This window comes from Lynx canadensis, chromosome F1 (assembly GCF_007474595.2).
Source record: "Lynx canadensis isolate LIC74 chromosome F1, mLynCan4.pri.v2, whole genome shotgun sequence".
NCBI lineage: Eukaryota > Metazoa > Chordata > Mammalia > Carnivora > Felidae > Lynx > Lynx canadensis.
In genome coordinates, this window is record NC_044319.2 from 43,450,526 (window position 1) to 43,477,081 (window position 26,556).

Sequence of the window (26,556 nt, forward strand, 5' to 3'; positions counted from 1 at the left end):
TCTTTGCACATTAGCTCCTGGGGTGCCAGGGGCTGGGGTCCAGGATCAGCCTCGGTGGGAAAGCTACCTTTCCAGAAAAGCACTGTCAGCAAATCACCCGTGGTGGTCTGGCCCCAGTCCTGGGGTGCTCCAGTCCAGAGGGTCTCATCGCCTAGTCGGGGTTAACCGGGCCAGCCCCAGAGGGCTGGTAGGGGCCAGGCCTAAGGAACGAAACCGGAAGAAGCACTTGGACCCTGGTTCCCAGAGTGGGAGAAAGGGGTGGGCACTCGGGCAGAGGGAGCCCTGGGGATTGGCAGCGGCTGTGGGCAGGGCGGGAGGCACGGGGGAGGAGTCAACTTGTACACGTGAAAAACTCTGGCGGGGGCCGGGTTTTTCCCTTCCTCCTCCTCCTCCTCCCCCTCCCTCCTTTTCCCCACCTTCCTCCAACCCTCCCTTCCCCTCCCCTTCTCCCTCCTCCTCCTCCTCCTCCAGCTCAGGTTGCGGCTCCTCTGGGGAGCCGCTCACCTTTCCGGAGCAGGGGAAGCAGCCCCGCGCCCGGGCAGGGACCCCAGCAGGGCGCAGGGCACGGCGCCCAGCCCCGCGGCACCCCGGCCGTCGCGGGCGGGACCCGGCGCGCCGCGGCCCCCAGGACACGCGCGGTGAGTCCCGCGGGCGACGCGCCGTGTCCGGAGAGCTGGGCGGGCGGCGCGCCGGGGGAGGAAGGGGGCGGTCGGAGGAGGGGGCACCGCGGCGCCGGGTAAACCGAGCAAAGGTAAGCGGAGCGGCTCTTAAAGGCGCCGGTCTGCTTTTGCCCTGGGGCGAGAGGTTGGAGGGAAATGCCGGAGCGCCGCGGGGAGATCGGAGATCACGAGGCGTAGGGGCCAGTGTGCCGGGGGTGGGTGATGCCTCGTGCGGCCCCCTCCCAAGTTCCAGGTGCGCTATTTTGCAGCCGCAGCTTTCCCCCACCCCCCACCCAGGGAGTCTCCGCCGGGACTCACTTTGGCCCCCGGGCTCCGGTCAGAACCCTAGGAAGCAAAGTTTTCCACCCAGGCTCCGACCAGGCGCTTTCTAGTCGCCCTTCCTTCTGGAAAGGGCAAGGGTCAGGAGTCTCTGGGTGACGGGAGAACCCGCGAATGTGGGGCCAGATCGCGCCTTGAAGGGCTTTCTGGGCTCCGGTGAACTTTCCAGAGTGGCAGGCTGGAGGGTGGGAGACCAGAGCCCTGGGGTGAAGGTGGAAGGACACGCGAAGCCCTGCAGGTTCCAGCGCTGGGGAGAGGGGGATGGATTGGGGCCTCTGGGGATTGCTGCCTCTTCTCTGCCCACCAGGGAGACCACGGGGGCAGCGGCCCCCACCCCGCAGCAGTCGTGGGCGAAGGGTTAATAATACAGCGGTGGGGAAGGGCGGGCGGCCTGTTGCGCTATGTGGCTGGAGGATTCTGCTGTATGGGGGGGGGGGGGGGGGGTTGGAGGGAGAGGATCGGGGATCTGAAATCGGGAATGGGCTGGAAGCCTCTCCTCTCTCCCTGTTGGTGGCAGGGGTTCCCTGGAGCTGTCTGCAGGCCCTGTGGGCCTCCGGCTGTTGAGACAGTGACTGATTTTCTGTGCTGTGGGGTCAGCACGCCCCTAGGCACCAGTGGCCTCTTTAAGCCTCTCCAAACCCTTTCCTGACAGGGAGGCGGTGGGGAAGAGGGGGGGGAAGGTGGGGGGCCTGCAAAGTTAGGGTGGTGTGAGGAGTGGGGGGAGGTCAGCTCCCCCCGAATCTCCTCCTTCCCCCCAGCCTAACCCTCAGCAGTTCCCCAGCTGCGGCCTGGGCGCTGTGACTCACTACCAACACCAGCTTGCCCCTCCTGGTCAGTACCCTGTGAGATACAGCATGTTCGGTGGCGTTTTCCACTGGGCATGGGCACACGGCACATTCCAGGACGCTGGCCTGAGGGAGCAGAGGCCTCCAGGATGCTGGGAGGACGGGCTGACAGGCACTGCCGGCCCTGGGAGAGCCCCTACCTTTAGTGTGGCCTTGGGAGGGGGCTGGGAAAATTGCTGAGGGTGGAAGGGAGGCAAGGATGGGCCCAGGCAACAGTGGCTTCTGGGTTTGGGTCTGCATCTTGAAGGCGGTCTGGAGAGAGGGTCACCTTGCCACAGCAAAGCTACTGTCTCGGATTACTCTGCCCCAGCCACCTCCTGTTTGGACTGATGAACCTGTGAGGCAGACCTCCCCCCACCCCTACAACCTCACTGCCCATTAGGGTTCTGGGACTCTCCCCGCTGTCTGCCCATGCCCTTCCAGGAGCCTGGAGCCTTTGTTCTTCCCATATTCACGGGGCTTCCCGGAACCAGAGTAGACTTCAGTAGTTACATCCGATTTCTGAATGCCTTGATGGCTACCATTTATAGAATATCTACTGGGTGCCAAGCAGTGTCTTACCAGGCTTTATAAAGTAGGCATTACTAGCCCCGTTTTACAGGCAAGGAAACAGAGAGTCTGAGGGGCCAACTTTCCCAGAGTCCCGCATAAGTGGGATCCAGCCTTCTTTCATCCGACCCCGAGCTCCCTGCTCGCAGTCCCTGCCCCATCAAGGGAGATCCCAGCCCACTCTGGGGGTTCTCTGGTTTGACGTCAGTCCTCAGGAGAAGGAAGGATGGGTGTGGTGCTCCGAGTAAATGAGGCCCCCCTGCTTGTCCTGTGCCAGGCAGAGCCAGGCTTCTCCACGGGTCGCAGGAGACAAGGCACCAGATCTGAGGAACAAGTGGGTTCTTGGTCTGAGATCTCCTGGGATCCAGCCGCCTGCCCTGGAAGCCACCCCCCAGGGCCCAGGGGACGTGGAGCTGCCTTTACGGCTGTACTTGTTTTCTCTGTAGACCCAGACTCTGTCGTCGGCCGCCGGGCCCAGGCAAACACACCCCATGCTGTAGGGTGGAGCCTGGCTTGTCTTCTCAGCTGCTATCCCAGCCATGCCTCTTCTTTCGGGGGTCACCCTGTCTGGGATTTTTGTCTGGCATGTCCGTCTATCCCTCCCGATTCCTTTCCTCCCTGAGTTTGAGACCTACACGGGAGGGCAAACCCAGGGTCTTGTTGGACTCTGGCTTCAAAACATACAAGCTGTGGACTCCCCTCTCCCCAGCAAACTCCTGAGCTTCTCTCAGCCTCAGTGTCCTCATCTGTGAAATGGGGCTCATCGTAAGGAGGATTGTCGCATGAGTTAAATACAACAACTCCTAGTGCCTGGCACGCAGCAGATGTTAAATGACTGCTAGCTGTACCGTGGAAGGTAATTTGGGAAGGAAATTTCCTAGTTATCACACCATGCCTGGCTCTGGGGTAGAGACTGAGGCAGGCTTTCCTAATTCCAGCAGGCTGGGCCCTGCACATCGTTTCTGCTCTTTCAGGTTGGGAAAGAAGGGTTGGATGGAAACCTGCCAGGAGGGGACCGGGAGTCTGTGTGGTAGGGACTCCGCCCTCTAGTTCCCAGCATGAGTGAGGGGGGCACCGGAAGCTGGAAAACCAACAGCCTCCTGCTCTGACAGGCCTCTGGCGGGGCCCCCCATTTCCTGGGGTAAGGAGACCCTTGCTCACTACTTAATTAATTACGGTCTCTGTTTGGCTCTGTTGTCCATGAGGGAGTGGCTGGCCTGGGTCCAAACTCACCTGATCAGCTTTACCTCGTTGGGAACAAGTCACATTTCTCTTCTCTAGCCCTGTGTCCTGCCCTAACCCCTTCTCTCCCCCACCCTGGACCCTTTGCCTTTGCCCTCCTGGCGTGAGCTGCCGAGTGGGCACTCTGCCATTTCCAGGGGGTGGGAACACGCCATGGTTAGCCTTGTCTCGTCCTGGTCCCCACAGCGGCGTGCACACCCACAGAACCCAGCGCTGAGGCTGGGCTTCTGGCCGTTGGGGCAGGGGGCTGGGGTCCCGGGGGTCGCCCCAGAGCTGGGGGCCGGGCCCGGCAGGAGCTGGCCAGTGGTGCGGCAGCAGATGAAGGAAGAAGGAAAGCTGTAGGCGCATCTCAGCCAGAACTCCTGTCTGAAGGAGAGCCCATCTGCTTCTGAAATCTTCCCAGTTTCGTCTGCAGAGGGGGAGGGGTGGGCAGGCAAGGAAGAGGTTTAGCTTACAACCAAAAAGGGTCCTGAAGCTCCCTGCAGGCATGAGTGTCCCCGCTGAGACAGGGCACCCTGGTGGCGGAGACACTGGCCAGAACTTTTGAAGGGACGGTGGTGAGAGCCTCTTTCTTGGAACCGCGGATGGTTCACCCTGTGCTGCCACCGCACCTCCCGACGTTCAGGTCTTCCCTGGAATTAGGGGGGGCCGGGGGACAGACAAGAGGACTCCGTAATGGCTGATGCCTTCACTCATTCTTTACAAGTGCCCGTCTAATGTCCTGCATGGGTGGGGGCACTTTACAGACTTTGAGGTTCGTTCAAATCCTGCCCCTGCTGTTCAGTGAGCGGTGGGTCTAGGTGAAGGGACTTGTTCACCCAAGGTTCAGTTTCCTCATTTAGAAAACGGGGAGAGTCGCAGTATTACTTCGTGTGGTTACGAGGATGTCCGTGGGGTCGTGGCCACAGCACTCCTAGCTTTTTGCCTCACCTCGTGTCGTCATCGAGGAGCGGTGGCCAGCGGAGTCACTGGGACACACGTAGCAGTTCTCGGTAGCCTGGCCTCTGCATGGCCCCTGTAGAAACCAGGGCTTAGGCCTCAAATCCAGAAGGGCAGTATTCCTAAGCCATTTCTACCCTCCCTCATTCCAGGCACCTTCTGCATTTTTATTGTTATCGTGGTAAGTTCCAGCAGAACTCCAGAATGGTTTCTGTCCTTACATCTTGCCTCCCTAAAGAAACCCACCCTTTCTTGCCTCTGGGGGTCCCTTCAGGAACCGGGGCTGCTTCTCTCCCCTGGCCCCAGCCATCCAGCAGAGGAGACCCTTGCTGGGTGACCGGTTTGGGTCCTTCCCCGTGTCCGTGGCAGGGTTCGGTGCCTGGAAGCAGGTAGGAGGTAGGTCCTGTGCCGGAGGGTATCCCTCGTAACGTCAGCAGTGCTGGGTCTCCAGAGCACCTCTGGGATGAGGCCAGACGAGGGGTCCCAGAGCCCCTCCCTGTTCCTGGCACGGAGCCCAGCGGGCAGTACCCTCCACTGTGGCTAGGCTGGGTGCCGTGTTCTGGGCTGAGGCCATACCTGACATGGCTTCTTCCTTAGGCAAGCGGGTCCTTGGGTGGGCTGATGATTGTCTAGGTGATATTGCCCTGTGCGGAGAGAGCTATCTCTGGGCAGGTCCTTGCAGTCCCTGAGGGAGCAAAAAGGGCATTGCACTTACAGTCACAGGCCCTCAGTTCTGGTCTCAGCTCGGCCTCTTCAGCCTGAGTGGTCTTGGGCAGCCCATTCCCCTGAGTCTTGCCTTCGCCTGAAAAATGAGGGCACAGATCAAGGGATTTCTAAAGCTCCATGCAAGACTGCTGGTTTGTGGTTCCAGCTTTTGCCAGTCGTGCTGATCAGGTGAGCTGTACTCTGAGACTCCAGGAGGGACACTCTCTCTGCCGTTCTTTTAAACTCTGGAGCACGGACAGGGGCTTCCCCAGTGGAGGCCTGCGGACCTGGTCCCTGCCACGGCTCAGATGAACCAGGAAACCCTGGAAGGCCTCCCCACAGTCAGATAATGAGGGAAAAAAAACCTCTCAAAGCAGGGGGTGCTGGATTCAAGTGTCACACAGGCACTGGATGCTCGGGGACAAGGGACTTGGCTCTCGGCCGGGTCCAGCCTGTTGCAGTATGGCACGTGAGCTAAGAATGGTTTCTACGGTTTTAAATGGTTGGGGAAGAGTCAGAAGAAGAAAATAATATTTGAAGACATGGAGACTTATATAAAATTCAAGTTTTACTGTCCACGAGTCAAAGTTTACTGGAATGCAGCCACACTCACTTGGTTACATCTGGTCTCTGGGTATTTAAAAAAAACTTTTTTTTTAAATGTACATTTATTTTTGAGAGAGACAGATCGCAAGCCAAGGGAGGGGCAGAGAGAGAGAGGGAGACACAGAATCTGAAGCAGGCTCCAGGCTCTGAGTTGTCAGCACAGAGCCCGATGCGGGGCTCGCACCCACGAACCGTGAGATCATGACCTGAGCTGAAGTCGGACGCTTAACCGACTGAGCCACCCAGGCGCCCCATCTCTGGATACTTTTCTACAAGGCGGGGGGGGGGAGGGTTGTGTGACTGCCGCAGAGACCATATGACCCCCAAAGCTTAAAATATTGACTCTCTGGCCTTTTACAGAAAAAGTTGGCCAATCCCTGTTCCAGATAATTATAGCCCTCCCAAGGCTTGCACTAAACAGTTTCGGAATCTCAATCTAAAAATACTTTTCTTTTTATTTAAAAAGAAGTGTTACTTCTTTTAACATAAGCAATGAATGGCCATTGTGGAAGTATTGGAAGATGCGAATAAGCAAAAAGAAGATGCGACAATCACCCCCATTCTGCCACCCTGAGCTCGCTCCCGTTAGCATTTTAACCTGCATCTTTCTGGACTGTATCTAGTGTTCGTATTTACAAGTCCACACGTGTAAGTGTATACGTATGACACGTGCCTATCTAGCACACACACAGCTTTACCAGTGGTACACATCTGCCCTTTCCACTGAACAACACATCTCAAACTATTTGCTACATCCGGGCCCAGTGAGGTTTATTCTAGTATTTCAGACCCTGGTGGGGGGACATCCAGCCGGCGGTGGCCCGGCAGGTCGTAAGATCTACAGGTAGCACTGAGGCTCCGGGGCTTGCTGGGGCCGGAGCTGTGGGTCTGGGAGTCATCAGCACATGGCTGGTGGTTTCCACCACGGGAGAGCATGAGGTCACCAGGAAAGTGTGTGGAGGGGAAGAACAGAGGGCCAGAGGAGCCCGGGCACTGAGGGACAGGTAGAGGAAGTGAATCTGACAGACGCAAGGGGCAGAGAGAAGCAGGAGGAGAGCCGGGAGGCTGAGGGAGGGGAAGATGGGGCGTGGAGCCTGGGACTGTGCCTGGCCCGGAGCAGGTACTTGTGGAAGGAGCGAGTGAGGAGGAGAAACCAGTGGGGGAGCCTGAGCTCCAGGCAGCAGGGGCCACTGATGGGGGCATTTAGAGGATAAGCTGAACAACTGTGAGATGTTCGGAGGGCGCCTTGGAAGGGGGGAGGGGTGGGAGGAGGTCTGAGCGGAGGGGGCTGCCTGGGCCCAGCCTGGTGGGAGGGAAGCCCTGCTGAATGTGAGGAGGCCAGCTTGCCCTAAAGGTTGGGAAATATTGGCCGGGGGTCCTGTTGGAATGTGGGCCAGACTGGGGGGGGGGGGGGACGGGTGCGACTGGGAGTGGAATATAAATAGGAACAGAGTTGAGAGATGCTGGGAAAGCCTCCCCTCCTGCCCTCCCTGCTCCTGAGACTGAGAGGTCCCCAGGGATGCTAGCACTTGATGTTAACAAAGATCCCGTGACAGACCACCATGAAAGCTGGGCTTCTTCCGTGGATGAGGGACAGGGTGGGTGAACTTGATAGTTATTTCTCCTCCTTTTTATCGTGTGGAAGCTGGTGGGCACCGGCCTCTAAACTTCAGCAAATGCAGAGGACACAGGTGTGAACTGTTTCCTTTGGGACTGAAGAAAAGGTTCCAGACCTTGGGATTTTGAAAACACTAGACTGGGGCCGCCTGGCCCAGTCGGTGGAGCATGCAACTCTCGATCTCAGGGTTGTGTGTTCAAGCCCCATGTTGAGTATAGAGATTGCTTAAAAATTAAATCTAAAAAACAAAACAAAAACAACAAAAAAATGAAAATGCTGGGCTAGGTGGCTGAGGGACCTTCCTTAAGGGTCTTTATTTTATTTTATTTACATTTATTTATTTTTGAGAGACAGAGCATGAGCAGGGGAGGGGCAGAGAGAGAGGGAGACACAGAATCAGAAGCAGGCTCCAGGCTCCGAGCTGTCAGCACAGAGCCCGACGCAGGGCTCGAACCCACAAACCGTGAGATCATGACCTGAGCCGAAGTTGGATGCTCAACCGACTGAGCCACCCAGGCGCCCCATCCTTGAGGGTCTTTAATGGAGCCTGCTGAAAGGAGCGGCTTCTCACCTGGCAGGGGAGGCGGGCCCGGTCTCGAAGCAGGACAATGTGGGGACAGGTCTTGCCTACACTGCCCCTTGCTGTAGCCTCTGGTCTGGGATGTTCTGCCAGGACTAGAACTGGCAGAAGGGCACCTTGTCCCATCGTATCACTTGCAAATTCAGAGCCTCCCTAAAGATTGCAGACTAGACTTAGCTGGGTCTCAAAAAGGGTCGAAAAGAAAATACGAGAAGATGATACATGAGCCTCCATTCCTTGAACCGTAAGAAGCCGAAGAGAGCAACAGAGAGTGAATATCAGCAGGGTTGGTGTGGGGCCCACACAGAGGGGCTAGAAGTGGGCAGGCAGGGGGTCAGGAGGGGTCAAGGTCAAGGTCTGATCCCGGATAATGCACCTGATCTGTGAGGCACTGGGAGTCTGCCCCTGAGGGATGGGAACCCATGAGGAGGGCCCAGGCCCTGTCATCCCCCCTTCCCCACAAGCCCTGTAGGCCCCAATGGATGGTGTTTGGTTGGACCCCCCCCCCCCTTAGGACTTTCTCCATCACCAGTCTAGCCATCATGGTGGGTCATCAGCCCAAGTAGAGACCTCTGCAGACCTCACTGAGGGAGTTGTCGTGGGGCAGGCAGCTTCCCCCCATGCCTCAGTGGCCCCCTGGCCCCCACCACTGCCATCAGTGGAGGGCTAGAGAAGGAAGGTTCGGTTACAGCTGAGGCCTCGAGGCCAGTGAGCAACGGACAGTCTCCTGGCTGTTCCTGGCTGTTCTCTTGTCTCTGAACAGCCCCTAGAACTCAGAAGTCACACCTTCCAGGTACTCCCTCACTGATCGTTTGAGGGCTCGCTCAGTGCCAGGCCCTGGGGGTGTAATGACGAGTCAGACCCAGTCCTTGCCCTAACAACTCACAGGCAAACTGGAGAAGCAGACAGGTGAACAGGAACAGTACAGGGTGCCAAGTGCTCTGCTTGGGGACAGCTGGCATGCCACAGGCTGGGGCCAGTGGGCTTTCCGGTTGGAGGAGAAGGGAGGACCGTCGCGGAGGGCCTTGTGGAAGAGTCTGCGCCTCTGTCAGGCCTTGAAGATGTGAGCGTTTCCCTGGCTTTCCCTAGTCCCTGGCCCACCAGTCCTGCCCGTGTTCCAGTTCCCACTGAGAGTCAGGAGAACCAAGGAGGAGCGACGTCCCGGGGGACTAGGGCTGGTTGACTGGGCCGGAGGGCTCGCTTTGGTGTGCCCAGAAGGAGGGCAGGGCCAGGCTCACCCCCATTGTGCTCGAGGCCTACCTGCTTAGAGTAGAGCTGGCCTGATGAGAAGAACCACTTAGAATCAGGGCCTTGGCTGGGCTGGATGTAGGAAGAGAATCACATATGCCTCACACAGAGAGAGCACCCTGGAGGTTCAAGGGGACCTTGGGGGGTGGAGGGAGGACAATGGGCCTCGTCCCCATTATAGCTGCAGAGGGAAGAGCTTGAAACAGGCCATTGGGGTGCAGTGGCCCGATGGTCTCATTCACTCCACGAACACGGACTGAGCACCTTGTAGGTTCCTTACCCTGTGTAAGATGCTGGGAAAACAGCTCACAGAGCCCCTGCTCTTGTCCCGAAGGACATCACGGTCTAGGGACAGATGTTCACAGGCTGGAATGGGAGCGACAAGGAGGAAGCATCCCATTTTACCTAAAGGAAGGAGGTGCGGGCACATGTGACTTTCCAGGGAAAGCAACACTGGAGTTTAGAAGCAGTCTTACCAACCCTCCATATGGGGGGTTAACTCCATAACCCTCCAGAGAGGGGTGAGAGCCGAGACTCCAGAAGGAGACAGATCAAAACACAAGAGGCCTAGTTGGCTGGGCCCTGGAGTTTGGACTTTTGTCTGAGGGCAATGTTATTTTGAAGGATTTTAAAGAGGAGAGTGATATTGTCAGAAAGTAGCCAAGAAAGTTAAGTCTGGCAGCTTCTTGGCAGTTGGATCGGGGATTAGGTATTCTCTCCACTTAGCGGACAAGGAAACTGAGGCATGGGGGGGTCTTCCCAGGTCACGGTGCTGGTAGGTGGGAGAGCTGGGGTTTCTTCCATACTCCGAGCGGCAGAGAATTTCGGAGAGCAGGCCTGGACAGCATGTGGCCCTCACTCTAGGACACTTCCATCAGGTGGGACCCTGCAGGGGTAAATGGTGCATCTGTCCAGAGAGCAGAGGCCCCCCTGAGCCCCAGACACTTCACCTCCTGACCATGCTTCCTGCGGGTCAGCTCTGCTGGCTCCCGGAAGGCCTTCCCCGCCTGCTTCCTGCATTCCAAACAGAGGCTGCGGGCAGCGTCTGTTCACTGGCAGGGCAGCTGTGAGCCTATCTGTCCTCCTCGAGGCTGGCCACCCAGAACGCGCCAGGCTCCCAGCCTCCCATCCAGGCCGGAGCTGGGGCGGGGGTGAGGTCCGTGATGGGGGCTCCGGGGCTTCTGCTGTGGCAGCAACTTCAGGCAGCCGTGGGGTGACTGGCGGGCCTGAGGTTTGTCACAGGCCGGAGAAACCGAAGCCCCACGCTGTGCAGGGCAGGGGCAGCCAGAGGAGGGCAGAACAGGTAATATCTGCAGGGCTCCCTGAGGCACGCTTCTCACTGGGAACAGGGCATGTCTCTGAAGTCCCAGCTCATGACGGCTGCAAACTTGCTCGGCCGTGGCCTCTTGTTCTTTTGAAACCCGCCCAAAGCGGCCGAGTGACCGGGATTGGGGGCAGGGAGCGAGCAGCAGAGGGTGCCCTGAGGATCCTGGCCAGTGGGCAGCCTTTGAGACTGAGGCTCAGACCCTCTGGGCTCCAGAAAGTGGGCAGTTGGGAGTTCTGTCCTTGGAGCCCTGCCCCCGGGACCACGGAGACAGGGATCTAAAAAAGAAAAGAAAACGGGACGAAACCAGAAGAGGGGCTGGGAGAAGCATCTGACTTGTTCCTGGAACCCAGTAGGTGCTCACCACGTGCCTGTCTGCTGTATGTCACCGGCACCGGGCAGAGAGAGCAGAGCACCCTTGTGGGAGAGGCACTTGAAAAGTCCTCACCGTGGCCCTGGGAGATTATGCGCGTTCTGGGACTGTGTCCATCACAGGGCCGCCCGGTGGCCCTGGGGGTTCGGGGAAGCCTTGGAAGACCCCAGGCCTGAACCGTGTGCAGGGGGTACAGGTGCTGGAGCCGAGCTAGGGTTGTGGGGAGCGGGGAGAGCAAAGCCGGGGAGCAAGGGGGCTGGATCGAAGGACCTTGGGTGCAGGCTGCAGATTGGGGCTTTATTTAGGGAGAAGGCAAAGGGCTTCTCGGAAGGGTTTGCTGAGAGGAATCTCAAAGCCTGGCTCCCTGGAGGCTAAGGGATGGAGCTGACCCCTACCTTCCACGTTAGTCTCACTTCCGTGAGGTGGACGTTCCTACCCAGCTTCCCTGGATGCTCTGCCAACCTCCTTCTCTGCCTCCATAGCTTCCTGATAAGGGCCCGGCAGGTGGTAGGCGGGGGGGGGGCTGGGAGAGGCTGTCCTGGGGTCGGGGGCAGCAGGCTGTGTCCGGACTACCTGTGCAAAGGGCCTGTGGACCGGCCTGGCCTGCTGTGGGGAGCTTTCTCCCCTCTGAGGACCGGGGTCCTCTGCCCTGCGTGGCTTTGGAGAGTTGTATCAGTCTGAGCAGGGGTGGGGGGAGGGGGTGGACCCTGCCTGCCTGGCCTGTCCCTCTTTGTCAGGGGATTCAGGCCTGTAGATAGCTGGCGGGCTCCTGCCTCCTGCCCCTCTTCCATCCGGGGTCTCAGAGCCCTTCACAGGCTGTAAAGAGGTGTGCGAGGGACGTGTCTGATGAGCTTGATCTGGGGCCTCTCTTCCGGCACATCCTTGCATCTTAGCAGGGGCTTGAGAGAAGACTAGAGAAGAGCTGACATCTCCTAGTGTCTTCCTTGTGCGGGCTGCACCGTGTCCGGGTGCTCCGTGCCTGCACACAGGTGCCCACTGGACATCAACACTTGCCCCAAACCCAGTTCCTGGGCTTCCCTCCAGAACCTCCATCCCAGCTTTGCTCACCTGCACCGATGGCCACCCCATCCTTCCACGTGCTCCAGCCAGAGCCCTTCAGGGTCCCGCTTGACTCCCTTCTGTCACCCCCTGTACAAATCCGTCCGTAAATCCCTTTGGCTCCACCTGCAAGATGTATCCAGAAGCCAACCACTTCCACTGCTCCCACGCTGGTCTCAGCCACCACCATCTGTCACCTGGATCTCTACAGGAGCCTCCTGACTAGGCTCCCCGCTTCCTTCCTTGCCCATACGGTCTGTTCTCAACACAGCAGCCAGAGGTACCCTGTTAAAATCTAAGTGGGATCATGTCAGTCATCTGCCAGAACCTTCCTGTTCCCTGTGGGGACCAACACCATCTGCTCCGTGCTCGTCCATGGCCTCCTCTGCAACCACACTGCTGTTCCTAGAGCACACTAACACTTCTGCCTCAGGACCTTTGCACCTCCTGTTCCGCACTGATCTGCTCCCCCCCCAGGTTCGGCATGACTAACTCCCTCGCCTTCACCTTCTTGGAATTCTTCCTAAGGCGTCGCTTCCCCATGGAGACCTTCCTGACCACCCTGTTTCAGGTTGCAACACCCCACCCCCACACCCCATCCTTCTTTGCTACTTCGTTTTCCTTCATTGCACTTGTCGCCATCTAACATCCTGTGCATTTATGTATTTGTTTGCTTGTCTGCTGCTCCCCACCATTAAAATATAAGTACCATGAGGGCAGGAACTATGTCTGTTTCTTTCATAAATGGATTCTCAGGGTCTACAACAGGGCATGGCATGTAGTAGCTGTTCAATAGATACTTGTCAAATGAAGGACCAGAACCAAAGCCAAAAGAGATCATAGAACATCAGTGCCACCATCCAGCCCTGCTAATGTAACACCAGGATTTGAATTTGGTTTTTAATTCGGGGCGGGGGTGGGAGAGACCCGGAACAGGAAACAGCACTCACAGCCTCGTCCATAGGGAGGGGTGGGGCGGGGAGAGCTCCCCTTAAGAGAAGCAAGGAGCCGTGTGGTTACGGAGTCTGTGCGCTCGGCAATGACCAGGAAGCTGCCGCATGATTTTGAGCAAGTCAGCTCTCATCTTGGAGCCTCAGCGTCCTCCCTGCCTGGGCCAGCAAGGGGGTTGCCGTGGTGGATCTGTAAGTGCTGCGGCTGACATTCCAGAAGTTCAGCCCTTCATCACTGGGTGCATGGTGGCCTCTGGGCAAGTGTCGGTTTCCTCCCGGCCAGTTCCTCCTGTGCTGCCCGCTTCTCTGGCCCCAGCAGGAAGCTCCGGGCTGGCCGGTGTGTGCCCGGGAGGAAGTGACAGCAGGTAGGCTGAGAGCTTTAGGCTTCCCTGGCAGGGGGTGCAGGAGGGAAGGCCTAGTTGGGCATCTGCTTGTGGAGGGTCTACCCCACAGTTCCTGAGGGGGGCCCTTCTGCTTCGACATGCCCCCCCCCCAGACAGCCCAGCCAGGCCAGCATCCCCCACGCCCATCCTCCCTCCCCTGGCACCAGTTGCACGAAGGCAGCCCCAGATGGCTCCCTGGCCCAGGGACAAAGGCCACACTGTGCCCGGCCTTGGGCCGGCCGCAGGCTGGGTCACACTGAGCCCTTCTGTCCCCAGATGGGGGTGAGGGGCAGACAGCACCAAGGTGACAGGCCTTTTTCCTGTCTCCCTTCCCCCTTGACCCCCAAATCTGAAGAGCCGATTCTCTCAAGGGAAAAGCGACAGAGCCATCTTATGTCTTGAGCTGGGGAACAGCTAACCATTCACCACTCCGTCTGCCCTGTCACACCCAAGACCCTGTCCGGCTCAATGCCCCGATTGTCCCCAGCAGAGAGAGACGTCCACTCTCTGCTGTGGCCACCACCCCTGCCGCCTGCTCCACTGTCACCATCAGAAAGTCCATCGTTACATCTGCCCTCTATCCCTCCTGCTACAGTGACAATCACTTCCTCTGGGTCCCGAGTGGGTGGAGAACAGCCGGTCCCCGTCCCTCCGCATCGCGTGGCCCTGCATTCCTGCTTGAGAAGCCGTCCTCTGCTTCACCCTCCTTCCAGCTCCCACCCCACCCTCCACCCCACCCTAGACCCAAGCCGGTGGCTCCTGGCTCCTAACTGAAGTGAGGGGAGAGCAGGAGCAGGTGCGAGTCTTGCAGAAATTGGGGGCCTCCCTCCCCGAAGGCCTTTAATGAGCCCCCCTTCCCTACAGACAAGAGCAAGGGCATAAGATTTATGGCAGCTACTGGTGGATTCCTGAACACAAACCCAGCATGCCATCCCATAAATCCCAGACTGCAGGACGGCTTTATGGGGGAGCCCTGTTTTTAGGAGGGGGCGTGACTAGTCCCTCTTGGCAGAGCTCAGACCTCAAGGAGCCAAGTGACTGCCCCCCCTCCACTGCCGCGAGGCCCTAGGATAACGATGACCAAGCCTGGGGCATCAGTCTACAGGGCAGACATTCCTCTCCCTTCTGTGCGGTGGTGGTTGGCAGGGAGGGGTGGGGGGTCTGCTGCTTTACTCGGCATGCCTTCCTTCTGCCCTCCTGCACCTTCCCAGCTCTGAGGATTCCCCATCAGGACAGAAGCTGGAAACCGGGGTGAACTACCATCCCTTACCTGGACATCGGATGCTTTTCACCATGGCTCCGTGTCCAGAGCACTGGGGATGCTTCTTAAAAAAAAAAAAAAAAAAAAATTCGTTTTCCCAGTCCCCATTCTCCATTCCAGACTCTGAGGGTGAGACCCAGGAATCTGAGTTTTTAAAAATACTCCCTTGGTGCTGCTAATGTTCAGCCCGCTTGGTAAACAATGGACCTGTACGGTGGGGACATCTCCGCTCTCCTGTCCTGCTTGGGAATGGGAGGCCACAGGTAGGACGCGTCTAGATCTTCTTGTCCCCGGAACCCATATGCCGCCGCTATCACGAAACTTCTATCGCGGGACACCCCCTCGCCCTCAGCTGGCTGCCACTACAGCGTGAAGTGGGGTGGCTGCCCTCTGGGAGCTTCCCGTCTGTGAGTCCTACAGAAGGCACCAGGGGCGCCCGGGGGGGCTCCGTCGGTTGAGCATCGACTTCGGTTCAGGTCATGATCTCACGCTTCGTGGGTTCGAGCCCCGCGTCGGGCTCTGTGCTGACAGCTCGGAGCCTGGAGCCTGCTTCGGATCCTGTGTCTCCCTCTCTCTCTGCCCTTTGCCCTCTTGTGCTGTCTCTCTCTGTCTCAAAAATAAATAAACAAAAAACCAAAACCTTTCCTGATAGACACCCATCAGTGAGTGGTCATTGGACTCCACTGAGGGACTCACATATAGTAACTGCTTGTTTTTAAATTTATAGATGGGGACTTACGATGATTATGGTGTGCCCAGTTCTGCCACTTTGTGCGGGTGTCTTAAGGACATCATACTGACAGAAAACTGTTAATGCCATGAAAAAGTAGTCTTTTTATGTTGTATTTCATATGTGCGTTACTTAAATTTTTATTAAGGTTGATAAATCTTGTGCTGCTCAACTGAAAATTTTTCTGACTTGCCTTAAAACTAAGATAAATTCTTTGTTCGGATCCTTAAAATTTTGCACTATAGTTTTGTGTTAATGTGTTGATAACCTAGAAAGTGTAAGAATCTGGGTTAAAATACGGAGTTTAGCTCTGCCTCAATGGACTAAATTCCTTTGTGCATTTATTCTATGATGACAGATTTTAATAGAACGTATGTGATTAGAAAATACATTGGTCCGTCCTTAATGTTATTCTTTGTAAACTAATCAGAATGAGCTTTTGACGTTGATTTTTAAACATTAGTCTTGTCGGGGCACCTGGGTGGCTCAGTCGGTTGAGCGTCCGACTTCGGCTCAGGTCATGATCTCGCAGTTCGTGGGTTTGAGCCCCTCATCGGGCTCTGTGCTGACAGCTCGGAGCCTGGAGCCTGCTTCGGATCCTGTGTCTCCCTGTCTCCCCGCCCCTCCCCTGCTCACGCTCTGTCTCTGTCTCTCTCTCAAAAAAAGTAAATAAACATCAAAACAAATTTTTTTGTTTAAAAAGCAGAAGGCAGGCCCGAGATGGCAGAGCCATGGAGGAGCGGCTGAGGTTGGCTGGCAGGAATGAGCTTAGGGATGGAGAACGGGAAAGTCCAAGCCTGCTGGGCTTTGCCAAGGAAGCTGGTAGAAGAGCTTCTGATACCTTCTCATCAAAGGTGTCACCAGCCCGAGTTCCTTGAGAACACAGGCCGCACTTTACTCGCCATCGTGACCCCTGTGCCTTAGCACAATGCCTGGACACAGTAGGTGCTCAGTCCTCATTTGCTCAGTCCTCACTGAACTAAGCGAGCCTCCAGGACCCGCTGACAGAGATGGGCTCGGTAGGCAGTGCAGACCTGAGACCTCTACGCTGAGACCTGCCGGCCTGAGGAAAGAGGGCCTGGCCACCCCCAGTCTCTGGGCTCAGGGTTGCTGCAGGGCCACGACTCAGGTGCATTTGGGGGCAGCCAGGAGCCAGCAGGCCCAGGGAAGGGACCCTTTCCAGGCTGGCTGAGGACAGAGGATGATCATTAAGCAAAGCAAACATGTTACTGACCCATAATCCCTTAAACCGGGAGGATTCCGGAGGGGTCTGGTTGCCTCGGCAACGGGGTACTGGCTAGTGACGGCCGGAGAGCATCCCCTGGGGATGGGCTGTGCCTGGTGCTTGGGTAAAAGCTGGGTAAAAGCTGTGCAGGGTGCCCCCCTCCCATCACAGGACTGGCCCTGGGTGTCTTCTTGGCAGGCGTCAGTGGGGCCCTTGTGAGGCCTCCCAGTCCCCCTGCAGCTGAGGGAGGTGTGGGCAGAGCGGGATGAGGGCAGCCACACCGAGAGCTTATGAAATCATGGAGGAGAGCAGGGAGGGGGTGATTTGGGGGAAGCGAGGTGGGCCAGCCCCGCTCTGGTTTTCAGGGCAGGATAGAGAAGAAAGTGTCTGTAGGAAGAAGCAGTCTTACTGGGTGGCTGGGGGTGTCCCCTCACTCAGAGGGCAGGAGGGCTGGGGAGCCACAAGGAGGGAGCCCTTTCTGGTTGGGACAGGGGCCTTGGGGGTGAGCCTAGCAGCCCACCCTCTTCCCCCATTGTGTTCTCTGCAGTGGACACCCTGCCGCCCTCGGGGCTCTGGCGAGGGACGAGCCCAGCCTCCTGTCCCTGGGGCCCTCTTTTTTCCGGCAAACTTCTGTGTTTCCCCTGAGACCTTCAGCTGCTCCTGACCTCCCTCCAGCTGGAGAGATGGGGCCGGGCCCGCTCAGATGCATCTGTCCCCTCCCTTGTCCCTTCCTTCTTTTCTCCTGTCTCCCAGGGACCTAGGACAAGCCAGAGAGGGACCTCCAGGTGTCAGTAGCACGATGAAATGGGAGTTGGGGCCAGATTCTGTCACAAAGCTGTAGGCAGAGCTGATGTTCAGCTTGTGGGCGTCAATCAGTAAGGCTTACTGGCTGTTCGCATACTCAGGCTCTCACATACAAGTTGGTAAAGAGCTATTTGGCCTGAGCGTCACCGAGTTCTGGTCCCCTTGCTGCCACTCGAGGCCTCTTTTGAGAACCTTCTAGACCTCCAGCAGCTAAAAGGTTACCATCTGGCCCCGGTGAGGCCCCCAGGGTCCTGCTGGCACATCGTGCGGCTATTATGAGCAGTACTTTGCTATACTGATTGATTCATGGTGTGACCGTCTCCCCCCGGGGGCAGGGGATCCTGGGGGAACGAGATTCACAGGGAAGAAGAGGGCTGCTAGGTCCTCCCCTCTGGGGGCTCGAACTTTGGTTAAGAAGATGCAACCCCAGCTTCTGGATGCAGGGCCCCAGAGCTCGAGGGGCAGACGGAGACCAAGACCCAGAATTCACATCTGGTGTCAGCACGGACCCGGTGCCGTGTCCTCACCTGCCCTTCTCCCCTCTCCCGTCTTAGGCCCTGCTGCCTGGTCCCTGCTGACCATGAACAAGATGAAGAACTTTAAGCGTCGTCTTTCCTTATCCGTGCCCCGCACAGAGACCATCGAGGAGTCCTTGACCGAGTTCACAGAGCAGTTCAACCAGCTCCACAACCGGCGCAATGAGGGTGAGGTGTCTGCCCCCCCACCCCCGCCCCATCCTTGATGCTCCCCCACGGCCCCTCCTGGCCCGTCCTGACCACGCCCTCACTGCTGGGGAAGGACAGAGGTGGGGCAGCAGACTCCCCTCCCCACCCCTCCCCTCCCTCCGGGGCAGAGGGCCGGGGTTGGCGACTCATGCCTCTGCTCTCAGACCTGCAGCTCAGTCCTCTCGGCAGAGACCCCCAGCCGGCATCCAGCACCTTCTCCCCGACAGACAGCGGGGAGGACCCTGGGCAGCTGTCCCCGGGCATGCAGTACCGGCGGCAGAATCAGCGCCGCTTCTCCATGGAGGTGAGGGGCCCAGGGCTCTGCCCTGTGCAGGTGACAGACGCGTCTACAACGTATGCCCAAGGAGGGTGGTTGCGTGGGAGCCAGACTTCATGGGTTCAAATCCCAGCTCCGCCACTATTCAGCTCTGCGACCTTGAGCAAGTTTCTCAAGCACTGCATACCAGTCTCCTTGTGTCAAAATGGCCATCGTGGAGATTAGGCAAGTTAATATATACCAAGTGCATAGAACAGTCCCGGTACATGGCAAGGGCTGGACAATTTGACTATTGTTCTTGTGACCCGTATGCATGTGCCCAAGTAAATGAAAAACAGGCTTACAGAATCACAGCGTCTGTAGGAACCTCATTCCGTAGATGGTTATACTGCAGCCCAGAGAGAGGAAGGGACCTCCTAAGGTCACACAGCAACCCCTGTGTGTTCACATATGTCTCTGAGCACATCTTTGAAGCAGCTGTGAGCCTGGGGCCACAGTCCATGGTTTGGCCCTGCTGGGGTTGTTGTACAGGAAAGCTGGGCCCTGGGGAAAAGGCAAGGGTCCCACAGCACGAGGTAACCTGGAGCAAATGCTAGTGTCCCTGTCTCATCCCGGCCACGTAGGACATCAGTAAGAGGCTCTCTCTGCCCATGGACATCCGCCTGCCCCAGGAATTCCTGCAGAAGCTACAGCTGGAGAGTCCAGACCTGCCCAAACCGCTCAGCCGCATGTCCCGCCGAGCATCCCTGGTGAGTCCTAAAAGGGTCAGAGGTCACCAGGGTGGACCATCCTCTCCCCAACTTGGATACATCAGTCCTCGTTTTGAGGGTCCCAGCTGAGGCCTGCAGTAGTCTGTGGGCCTCCAGCGCCACCTGCTGGCCTCAGGAGACTCACAAACCTTGTACTTGGTCAACATCCCTTCCCTAGAGGAGTCCCGCCGGGCCTGGGGCTGAGCCCCCAGCCCTCTCTGGGCCCCAGGATCTCCACTGGGGTGAGATCCATAGACCAGCTGGCCCGTGCTTTCCAGTCGCGGACGCTTATCAGATTTCCTTGGGAGCATCTTGCAAAAAACATGGACTCTGGTCCCTGCTCCAGATACCTACAGAATCAGACTCCGGGTGGTGGGGTCCAGGAATCTTGTTGTTAAGGGTCGGGTACCACTGAGCTAGAGAAGGTATGCCGATGAGAGAGGCTGCCGGGGAGGCGGGTTCTGAACTGGGTCCTGAAAGGCACAGTTCCTGCCCAGGGGGAGCTGGTCATCCGAGCAAGGCGGAGACAGACAGTGAGAAGGTGTGTGGCAGTCCCATGTGCCCCAGCCCTGGCTCCACACCCTCCACTGCCAGGGGCGGAGGGAACTCTTACTTCCAAGGCTCCTTCCTTTATCACAGGGATAGAGGGGAGAGGCCAAGAGGCAGGATTTGTGGCTGCCCTCATCCCCGCTAGCCTCTGTTCTTCCCTCTCACCAATGGGGGTCTCATTCCCTTCCCTCCCAGAGGCTGGTTGGGGGGGTGTCATGTATGTGGGGCTACTGGGGCCTTGAAGCTCACAAGACCCTGTGTCTCTCCCTCTCAGTCAGATATCGGCTTTGGGAAACTGGAAACATACGTGAAACTGGACAAACTGGGGGAGGTAAGAGACTGGGCAGGACGCTCAAGAGCAGGGTCAGCATCTTCCTTGCCCTCCCTGCCTTCTCATTGCCCCTGCCCCACAGAGGCGTACCATTTTGGGCGGCCAGTCTGGCCCAGCCTTTTGCAGGCATTGAGGGGGGCCCAGGTCCTGGAGGACATTGAGGACACAGTGGTCCGTGGGCTCTGGGCATAATCCAGCCCTTTTTTTTTTTTTTTTTTTTGCCTGAAAGTACTTCTCTGGATTCAAATCCCTGCTCTAGCATTTGCTAGCTCTGTCGCCTTGGCCAGTCGTATGACCTCTCTCTGCCTTAGTTTCTTCCTCTGGAAATGGAGATGCAATTGCTCTGCCGCCTAGGGTTGTGAGGCCGGAACAGGTTACTATAATAAGCTCGTGTGCACACTTAGTGCCCGGCACACGGTAAGCACTGGGTGCCGTCCGCAGTTTCTGTTACCACTCTTGGTGTCAGAGCCTTGGGGTGGGCGGAGGTCTACAGACACAGCCCTCTCCCTCCCGGAACCCAAAGAGGAGACCGACCTGTAAACGTCGACACGAGGAAGGGCAAAACTGGTGTTAGAATAGAAGGGCACCTCGCCTACTGGGGGCCTCGGGGGAGGACAGTGCATCCTGAACAGGGAGGAGGGAGGGAGAAAGTCATAGAGAGGTGGCCCTCGGAGGAAACAGAGAATAGCAGTGAAAGGAGAAGAAGGACGAAGGGCCCAGCCCAAGCGGAGGCACGAGGGGGAGGGTGCTGGACAGAGGACTGTGGGCCCTGAGTGTGGCTGGTGCAGCTGGGGTTCTTGTCCCCAGGGTACCTATGCCACAGTCTTCAAGGGGCGCAGCAAACTGACAGAGAACCTCGTGGCCCTGAAGGAGATCCGGCTGGAGCATGAGGAGGGGGCGCCTTGCACCGCCATCCGAGAGGGTACAACGTCCTAGGGTCCTGCGCTCCTGGGGGCTCCTGGGAGGAGGGCTTCATTGACCTGATCCCCAGTGGGAGCTTGGGGACAGAGGGTCATTGCTGGGGGGGGGGCTCCCGAGGCTGATCGCAGGAAGAGAGGGAATGAGGGGTTTGTGGGGCCCCAGGGACCCAGGTGGGCCTGTCACCCCACAGTGTCTCTTCTGAAGAATCTAAAGCATGCCAATATTGTGACGCTGCATGACCTCATCCACACGGAGCGGTCTCTCACCCTGGTGTTTGAGTACCTGGTGAGTTGGGCTGGGGCTAGCAGCTTCTCCTTTCAGTGGTAGGGGTGGGGACAGCGGGAGGGGGCAGCCCAGGCCTTGTTCTAGAACCAGGTTCTCAGATGCTCCCATGCGGGAGTGGGCCAGGGGGGCTTAAAGGGCAGCTCGAGCTTGGGCTCTGCCCAGGGAGGAGTTTCCGGCCGGGGATCAGGACAAGTCAGGGCTGAGCCAGGCTCTGTGTTCCAGGACAGCGACCTGAAGCAGTATCTGGACCACTGTGGAAACCTCATGAGCATGCACAATGTCAAGGTGAGGGCCTCAAGGAGGGCCACCTCCCCTCTGATACCCTATCTTGGCACCCACCTGTTTTCAAGCCCAGCGTGGGAACCCACGCTCACCAATAGGGGCCCAGCTGCTGAGGTTGCTCGGACCTTCAAGTGTATGAGGGTTGGGGCGCCTGGGTGGCTCAGTCGGTTGAGCGTCCGACTTCAGCTCAGGTCATGATCTCACGGCCCGTGGGTTCAAGCCCCGCATCAGGCTCTGTGCTGACAGCTTGGAGCCTGGAGCCTGCTTCCAATTCTGTGTCTCCCTCTCTCTGTCCCTTTCCCCGTCACGTTCTGTCTCTTTCTCTCAAAAAATAAATAAATGAACGTTAAAAAAAAATTTCAAATGTATGAGGGTGTGCAAGGTCACTGCCATTCGGGGTAAGCACCCTTCTCTACCCCACCAGTGCAGACACACACCCTCTACCACCATCTAGCTGTTGACATAGAATCCCCCCGCCAGCTCCGAGCACTACTTTCCCATCCGTCAAATGAGTGTATGGATAAAGGGAGGCTTCTGGAGAAGCGTAAAAGGATGAGTGACCTCTTCTGGTCGTTGTTAAAGAATCAAGGGCACACCTCCCCGCCCAGGCCCTTCCTGGCCCTTCGTGCCCCACCCCCCCACCCCCAGCTCCCAGGCCAGAGAACTCTCTGGCCTCCAGCACACCTGATGCCCTCCTCTGTGGATGGGACGGACGGAGCCCAGGATGGGGAGCAGCGTGGGTAGAACACGAGGTTGCTCTTCTCCAGACACCTCGCTGCCCCTCCGTCCCTGCCCCATCCCCATCCGAGCCGTGGGGCAGAGACGCAGGGTCTCCCACGTGGGACACGCTGTGTCCTTCACTCACCGTCCGCTTCCCCTCCTCCCGCAGATTTTCATGTTCCAGCTGCTCCGGGGCCTCGCCTACTGCCACCACCGCAAGATCCTGCACCGGGACCTGAAACCGCAGAACCTGCTCATTAGCGAGAGGGGGGAGCTGAAGCTGGCTGACTTCGGTGAGGGCCACGGCCCGGCAGGGCGAGGGGGGATCCGGCACGGTGTCCTCGGGAGGCGGGGGCTGTGGGGGAGGGAGATTCAGTGACATGTCTGTCCCCAGGCCTGGCGCGGGCCAAGTCGGTGCCCACGAAGACCTACTCCAATGAGGTGGTGACCCTGTGGTACAGGCCCCCCGATGTGCTGTTGGGGTCCACAGAGTACTCCACCCCCATCGATATGTGGTGAGTGAGTGCCGTGGGGCCAAGGTGAGGGGGGATTCACACCCCCACATTCCCTTTTGCGGCCTCAAGTCCCTCTGCAAAGAACTGCCTAACCTTTGACTAGAAGCCATGTGACATCCTGCTGAAGTAGCTGGATACGGAAAACTAAGTCTGGACTACCCCGGGGTTCCCCTGGCTCTAAACAGACCCTCCGAGGCTATGCTTCTGCAACATGCCCCCAGGGACCCCCAGGAGGTGACCAGAGGGTACGGGAGGCCTTCCAGAGTAAACGTGAGGAATCTCCCCCAAGCATCGGTTCTACTGAAAATTTCAGAAAGGATATATTGTTTTTGTGGGAAAATTAACACGCGTATGATTTGGGGTCGAATGAAAAATCAGCCCAGTTTTAAAGCTAAAACACAGGTTTCCGATGAATGGCCACTGTGCTCTGTGCCAGGGGTTCCCCAGGAGAGTGGATTTATGGACTTTCCTCTTCCGGTGGGGGCACACGTGGACAAAGCTTGAGACAGCACTGCTTAAGGATGCCACATGGGTGCAGCCGCAAACTCCACAGCGTGAGGGGAGAGCCGAGAGAAGCCCCAGAGAGAGGCCACGGTGGCGGATTGGGCTGTGCCAGCCTCCAGTGTCCCGGGCCGCCCACCCCAGAGCCATGACCATTCGAGCCACCGTGGCAGGCAGGGCATCCTTGGTGCCCTGGTGGAGCAGCCCTAGGAAGGGCAGGTGCGAGGAGGCCCAGCCTGACGCCGCCCCTGCCCATTGCTCCCCGCAGGGGCGTGGGCTGCATCCACTACGAGATGGCCACGGGGAGGCCCCTCTTCCCCGGCTCCACGGTCAAGGAGGAACTACACCTCATCTTCCGACTCCTCGGTCAGTCTCCGGCCGCTCCCTCCCTCTCGCCACCAGGGGGCGCCAGGACTCTGTCCAGCCCAGGCGCCTAAAGGGACTGGGAAGAGGGGCTCCCCCTCGCTCTCAACCGGGCGGCCACCCCTGTGGCCTCGGCCATTCTCTGCCCCCGCCTCCTTCGTTGCACCTTTCCAAGCCGCCCTTGGCCCTGGCCCCTCACCATGCCCTTCCCACCCCCTCTCGTCTCCCCAGGGACCCCTACGGAAGAGACGTGGCCCGGTGTGCTGGCCCTGTCGGAGTTCAGAGCCTACAACTTCCCACGATACCTCCCCCAGCCGCTCATCAGTCACGCTCCCAGGTAGCCGTGCCTCCCCACACCTCCTGGCCTGCTCGTGGTCCCGGCTGTCCCTTCTGGAGGTGGCCACACACACACACACACACACCCCACCCAGATCAGGCTTGTGCCCGCTCCGTTCTCGTGCAGGTTGGACACCGAAGGCATCCACCTCCTGACCAGCCTCCTCCTGGTGAGTGTGCGCCTGGCCGGGCCCAGGCAGCCAAATAGCGCCGAACCCCCGTGCCCCACGTGGGCCCTCCGCCAGAGCTCAGGCGTCTCCCCCATCTTCCACCCTGTCGCCCCAACCCAGGCCCCAGAGGGACTTGGGAGTGGGCGTGCTCTGAACTCGAACCTCAGTTCAGACCCACCTACTAGCAGTGTAGCCATGGGCAAGTTCTAGAACTTTTCTGGGCTTCCTTTTCCTCAACTGCAAAGAGGAATTAATAATTCGTAGTTTTGAAGATGGTCACGAGGACAAATTGAGATCATGGAACACAGTATGCGACCTGTCGTGAAGTAAATACGCGGTGAAGGGTAGTTGGTGGTATCCCATGTTAATATTTCTATTATTGATGTTGTGGTCATGGTTGCTTTAGCGTCTGTGTTTCCATCCCAAGAGGAGGTCACTCTCTGGAAGTCCCGTTTCTGTCTTTCTCTTGGTAGTTGGAGACCCTAAGAGTGGAGACCTAGGACTGGCTTGGAGTTGGAGGCTGGCGGCTGACCCCGGGGGCTCCTGGGTTAGACTGCGGCCCCTCGCATCCTGGCCACCTAATTTAGTGCAGTAGCTGCATTACCCAGAGGGGTGCCCAGAGTCCCCAGCCAGGGCCCAATAGCCTACCCTCTGCCTTTCAGTATGAATCCAAGAGTCGCATGTCAGCAGAGGCTGCCCTGAGCCACCCCTACTTCCGGTCTCTGGGGGAGCGTGTGCACCAGCTCGAAGATAGTGAGTGTCTGGGGGAGGCTGGGGGAGGGGAACCAGGGTCGCCCCGGAACCAAAGAAGGGGCAGTAGGTGTGGGCGGAAGAGCTGGAGCAAAGAGGCCCCAGGTCCCAGTCTAGCCGAGCAGCCTTGGGCCCGGGGCTTCTCTTCCCTGGGTTCTCGTCCGACACTAAGGGGAGAAACTGGGATCTAAGACACCGCCTGAAAGGCCCAGTCCTGAATGAAGGGGCTCCCCAGCCAGGAGGTGTGGGGGGCCATGGGCTCCAGGAGCAGGTCGCCCCTACCCAGCTCTCTCCCTGCCTTTTCCCTCCCTCGTCACAGCTGCCTCCATCTTCTCCCTGAAGGAGATTCAGCTCCAGAAGGACCCGGGCTACCGGGGCCTGGCCTTTCAGCAGCCAGGTAGGGGCTCCCCCACCACTCCCCTTATTGGAGTAGACCAGGCAGGCTGCTCCTCCCTCCGGAAGAACAGAGATGGGGCCCACCAGCCCCTCCTGCAGCGGGGAGATCAGCATGGCCTCCGCAACATGGGCCTTCCTTCGGGGAGCCCGTGGGGAGCGGGGAAGGGGCTGGCTTCCCTATCTCCTGCCCAGGCTTCCTCCTCCAGGGTGTCCCTTGTCAACTCCCACCCCAGACACAGCACTGACAAAGCCCTGATGAAGGTGCGTGCTCTCTCTGGTACATTCACACTCTGAATACTGTCACCTCCGTACCATGTCTCTAGGACAGCTGAGGGGGTGACAGGTGCGTTATTCCAGTCCATCCTAAAACACCCCTTATAGCTGGTGCTCGTGTGTGTGTATATATATTTTCTTAAGTAATCTCTACACCCAGCGTGGGGCTCAAACTCACGACCCCAAGATCAAGCATCACAGGCTCTCCCAACTGAGCCAGCCAGGTGCCCTGAAGTAGGTACTATTAATGCTGAATAATCCCATAATCACTGAATCTGAGGCATAGGGGAGGTGAAGTCACAGTTTCATGCGGCTAGTAAGTAACAGAGATGGGATTTGAACCCAGGACCTGCTGGCTTCTGAGACCATACTTTTGCTGGCTCTGTCAGAGTGGCACCGGAGCACGGCCGTCCCTCCCGATCTCAGGCCCCCTTCTGCCCAGGCCCCTCTCTGCAGCCCCACCTCTCCCCTCTGTTGTCCAGGACGAGGGAAGAGCCGGAGGCAGAGCATCTTCTGAGCCGTGACCCCCCTGCTGCGGCCCGAGAGACAAGAGGTCACAGTGAGCACAACCACAGGCAGGACGGGGCCTGTGTGGCCCCAGCAGGACTGAGGAGCAAGGGCTGATGGATGGCCCAGAAGACCTCTGGCCACGGCTGTTTCCTCTTCCTGCTTCCCACATGCCTCCCCTGCAGCCTTCACCTACACACCACACCGTCTGTCACCGGCCCTGGAGCCGGGGCGGGAGCCGCTGTCCTAGGAGGAGACGAGGGGGCGGGGAGGGACCTCAGACCCTGTCTCACCCTGAAGTGCTCGGGCACCAGCGTGGGACCCACACAGGCGGGAGACTCCAGGGGCCAGACTGAGCACCGTGCCCAGGACATGGGCAGCACCGTGCCCCCCCCCACCCCTGCCCACACTTCACTCACCCTCTTCCCCTCTGAGAGCAGGAAGCTGCACGGCACCTTGTCTAGGAC

At 58.3% G+C, this 26,556-nt stretch overlaps 1 protein-coding gene across 1 annotated transcript in view; it reads left to right on the forward strand.

The window, feature by feature from the left end:
* Window positions 1-26,156, forward strand: part of CDK18 (cyclin dependent kinase 18) — a 69,799-nt gene extending 43,643 nt beyond the window's left edge. Inside the window, exons 3-22 of the mRNA XM_032591709.1 lie at window positions 518-751; window positions 1,757-1,840; window positions 3,367-3,422; window positions 4,848-4,969; window positions 13,234-13,401; window positions 17,994-18,143; window positions 18,329-18,468; window positions 19,065-19,190; window positions 20,014-20,070; window positions 20,878-20,992; window positions 21,182-21,276; window positions 21,499-21,561; window positions 22,448-22,571; window positions 22,673-22,793; window positions 23,563-23,660; window positions 23,889-23,994; window positions 24,121-24,163; window positions 24,826-24,916; window positions 25,233-25,310; window positions 26,065-26,156. Coding sequence (XP_032447600.1) covers window positions 518-751; window positions 1,757-1,840; window positions 3,367-3,422; window positions 4,848-4,969; window positions 13,234-13,401; window positions 17,994-18,143; window positions 18,329-18,468; window positions 19,065-19,190; window positions 20,014-20,070; window positions 20,878-20,992; window positions 21,182-21,276; window positions 21,499-21,561; window positions 22,448-22,571; window positions 22,673-22,793; window positions 23,563-23,660; window positions 23,889-23,994; window positions 24,121-24,163; window positions 24,826-24,916; window positions 25,233-25,310; window positions 26,065-26,099 — 2,106 coding nt within the window. The 3' untranslated portion in view covers window positions 26,100-26,156. The remainder of the gene's footprint in view (window positions 1-517; window positions 752-1,756; window positions 1,841-3,366; window positions 3,423-4,847; window positions 4,970-13,233; window positions 13,402-17,993; window positions 18,144-18,328; window positions 18,469-19,064; window positions 19,191-20,013; window positions 20,071-20,877; window positions 20,993-21,181; window positions 21,277-21,498; window positions 21,562-22,447; window positions 22,572-22,672; window positions 22,794-23,562; window positions 23,661-23,888; window positions 23,995-24,120; window positions 24,164-24,825; window positions 24,917-25,232; window positions 25,311-26,064) is intronic.
* The last annotated feature ends 400 nt before the right edge of the window (window positions 26,157-26,556 follow it).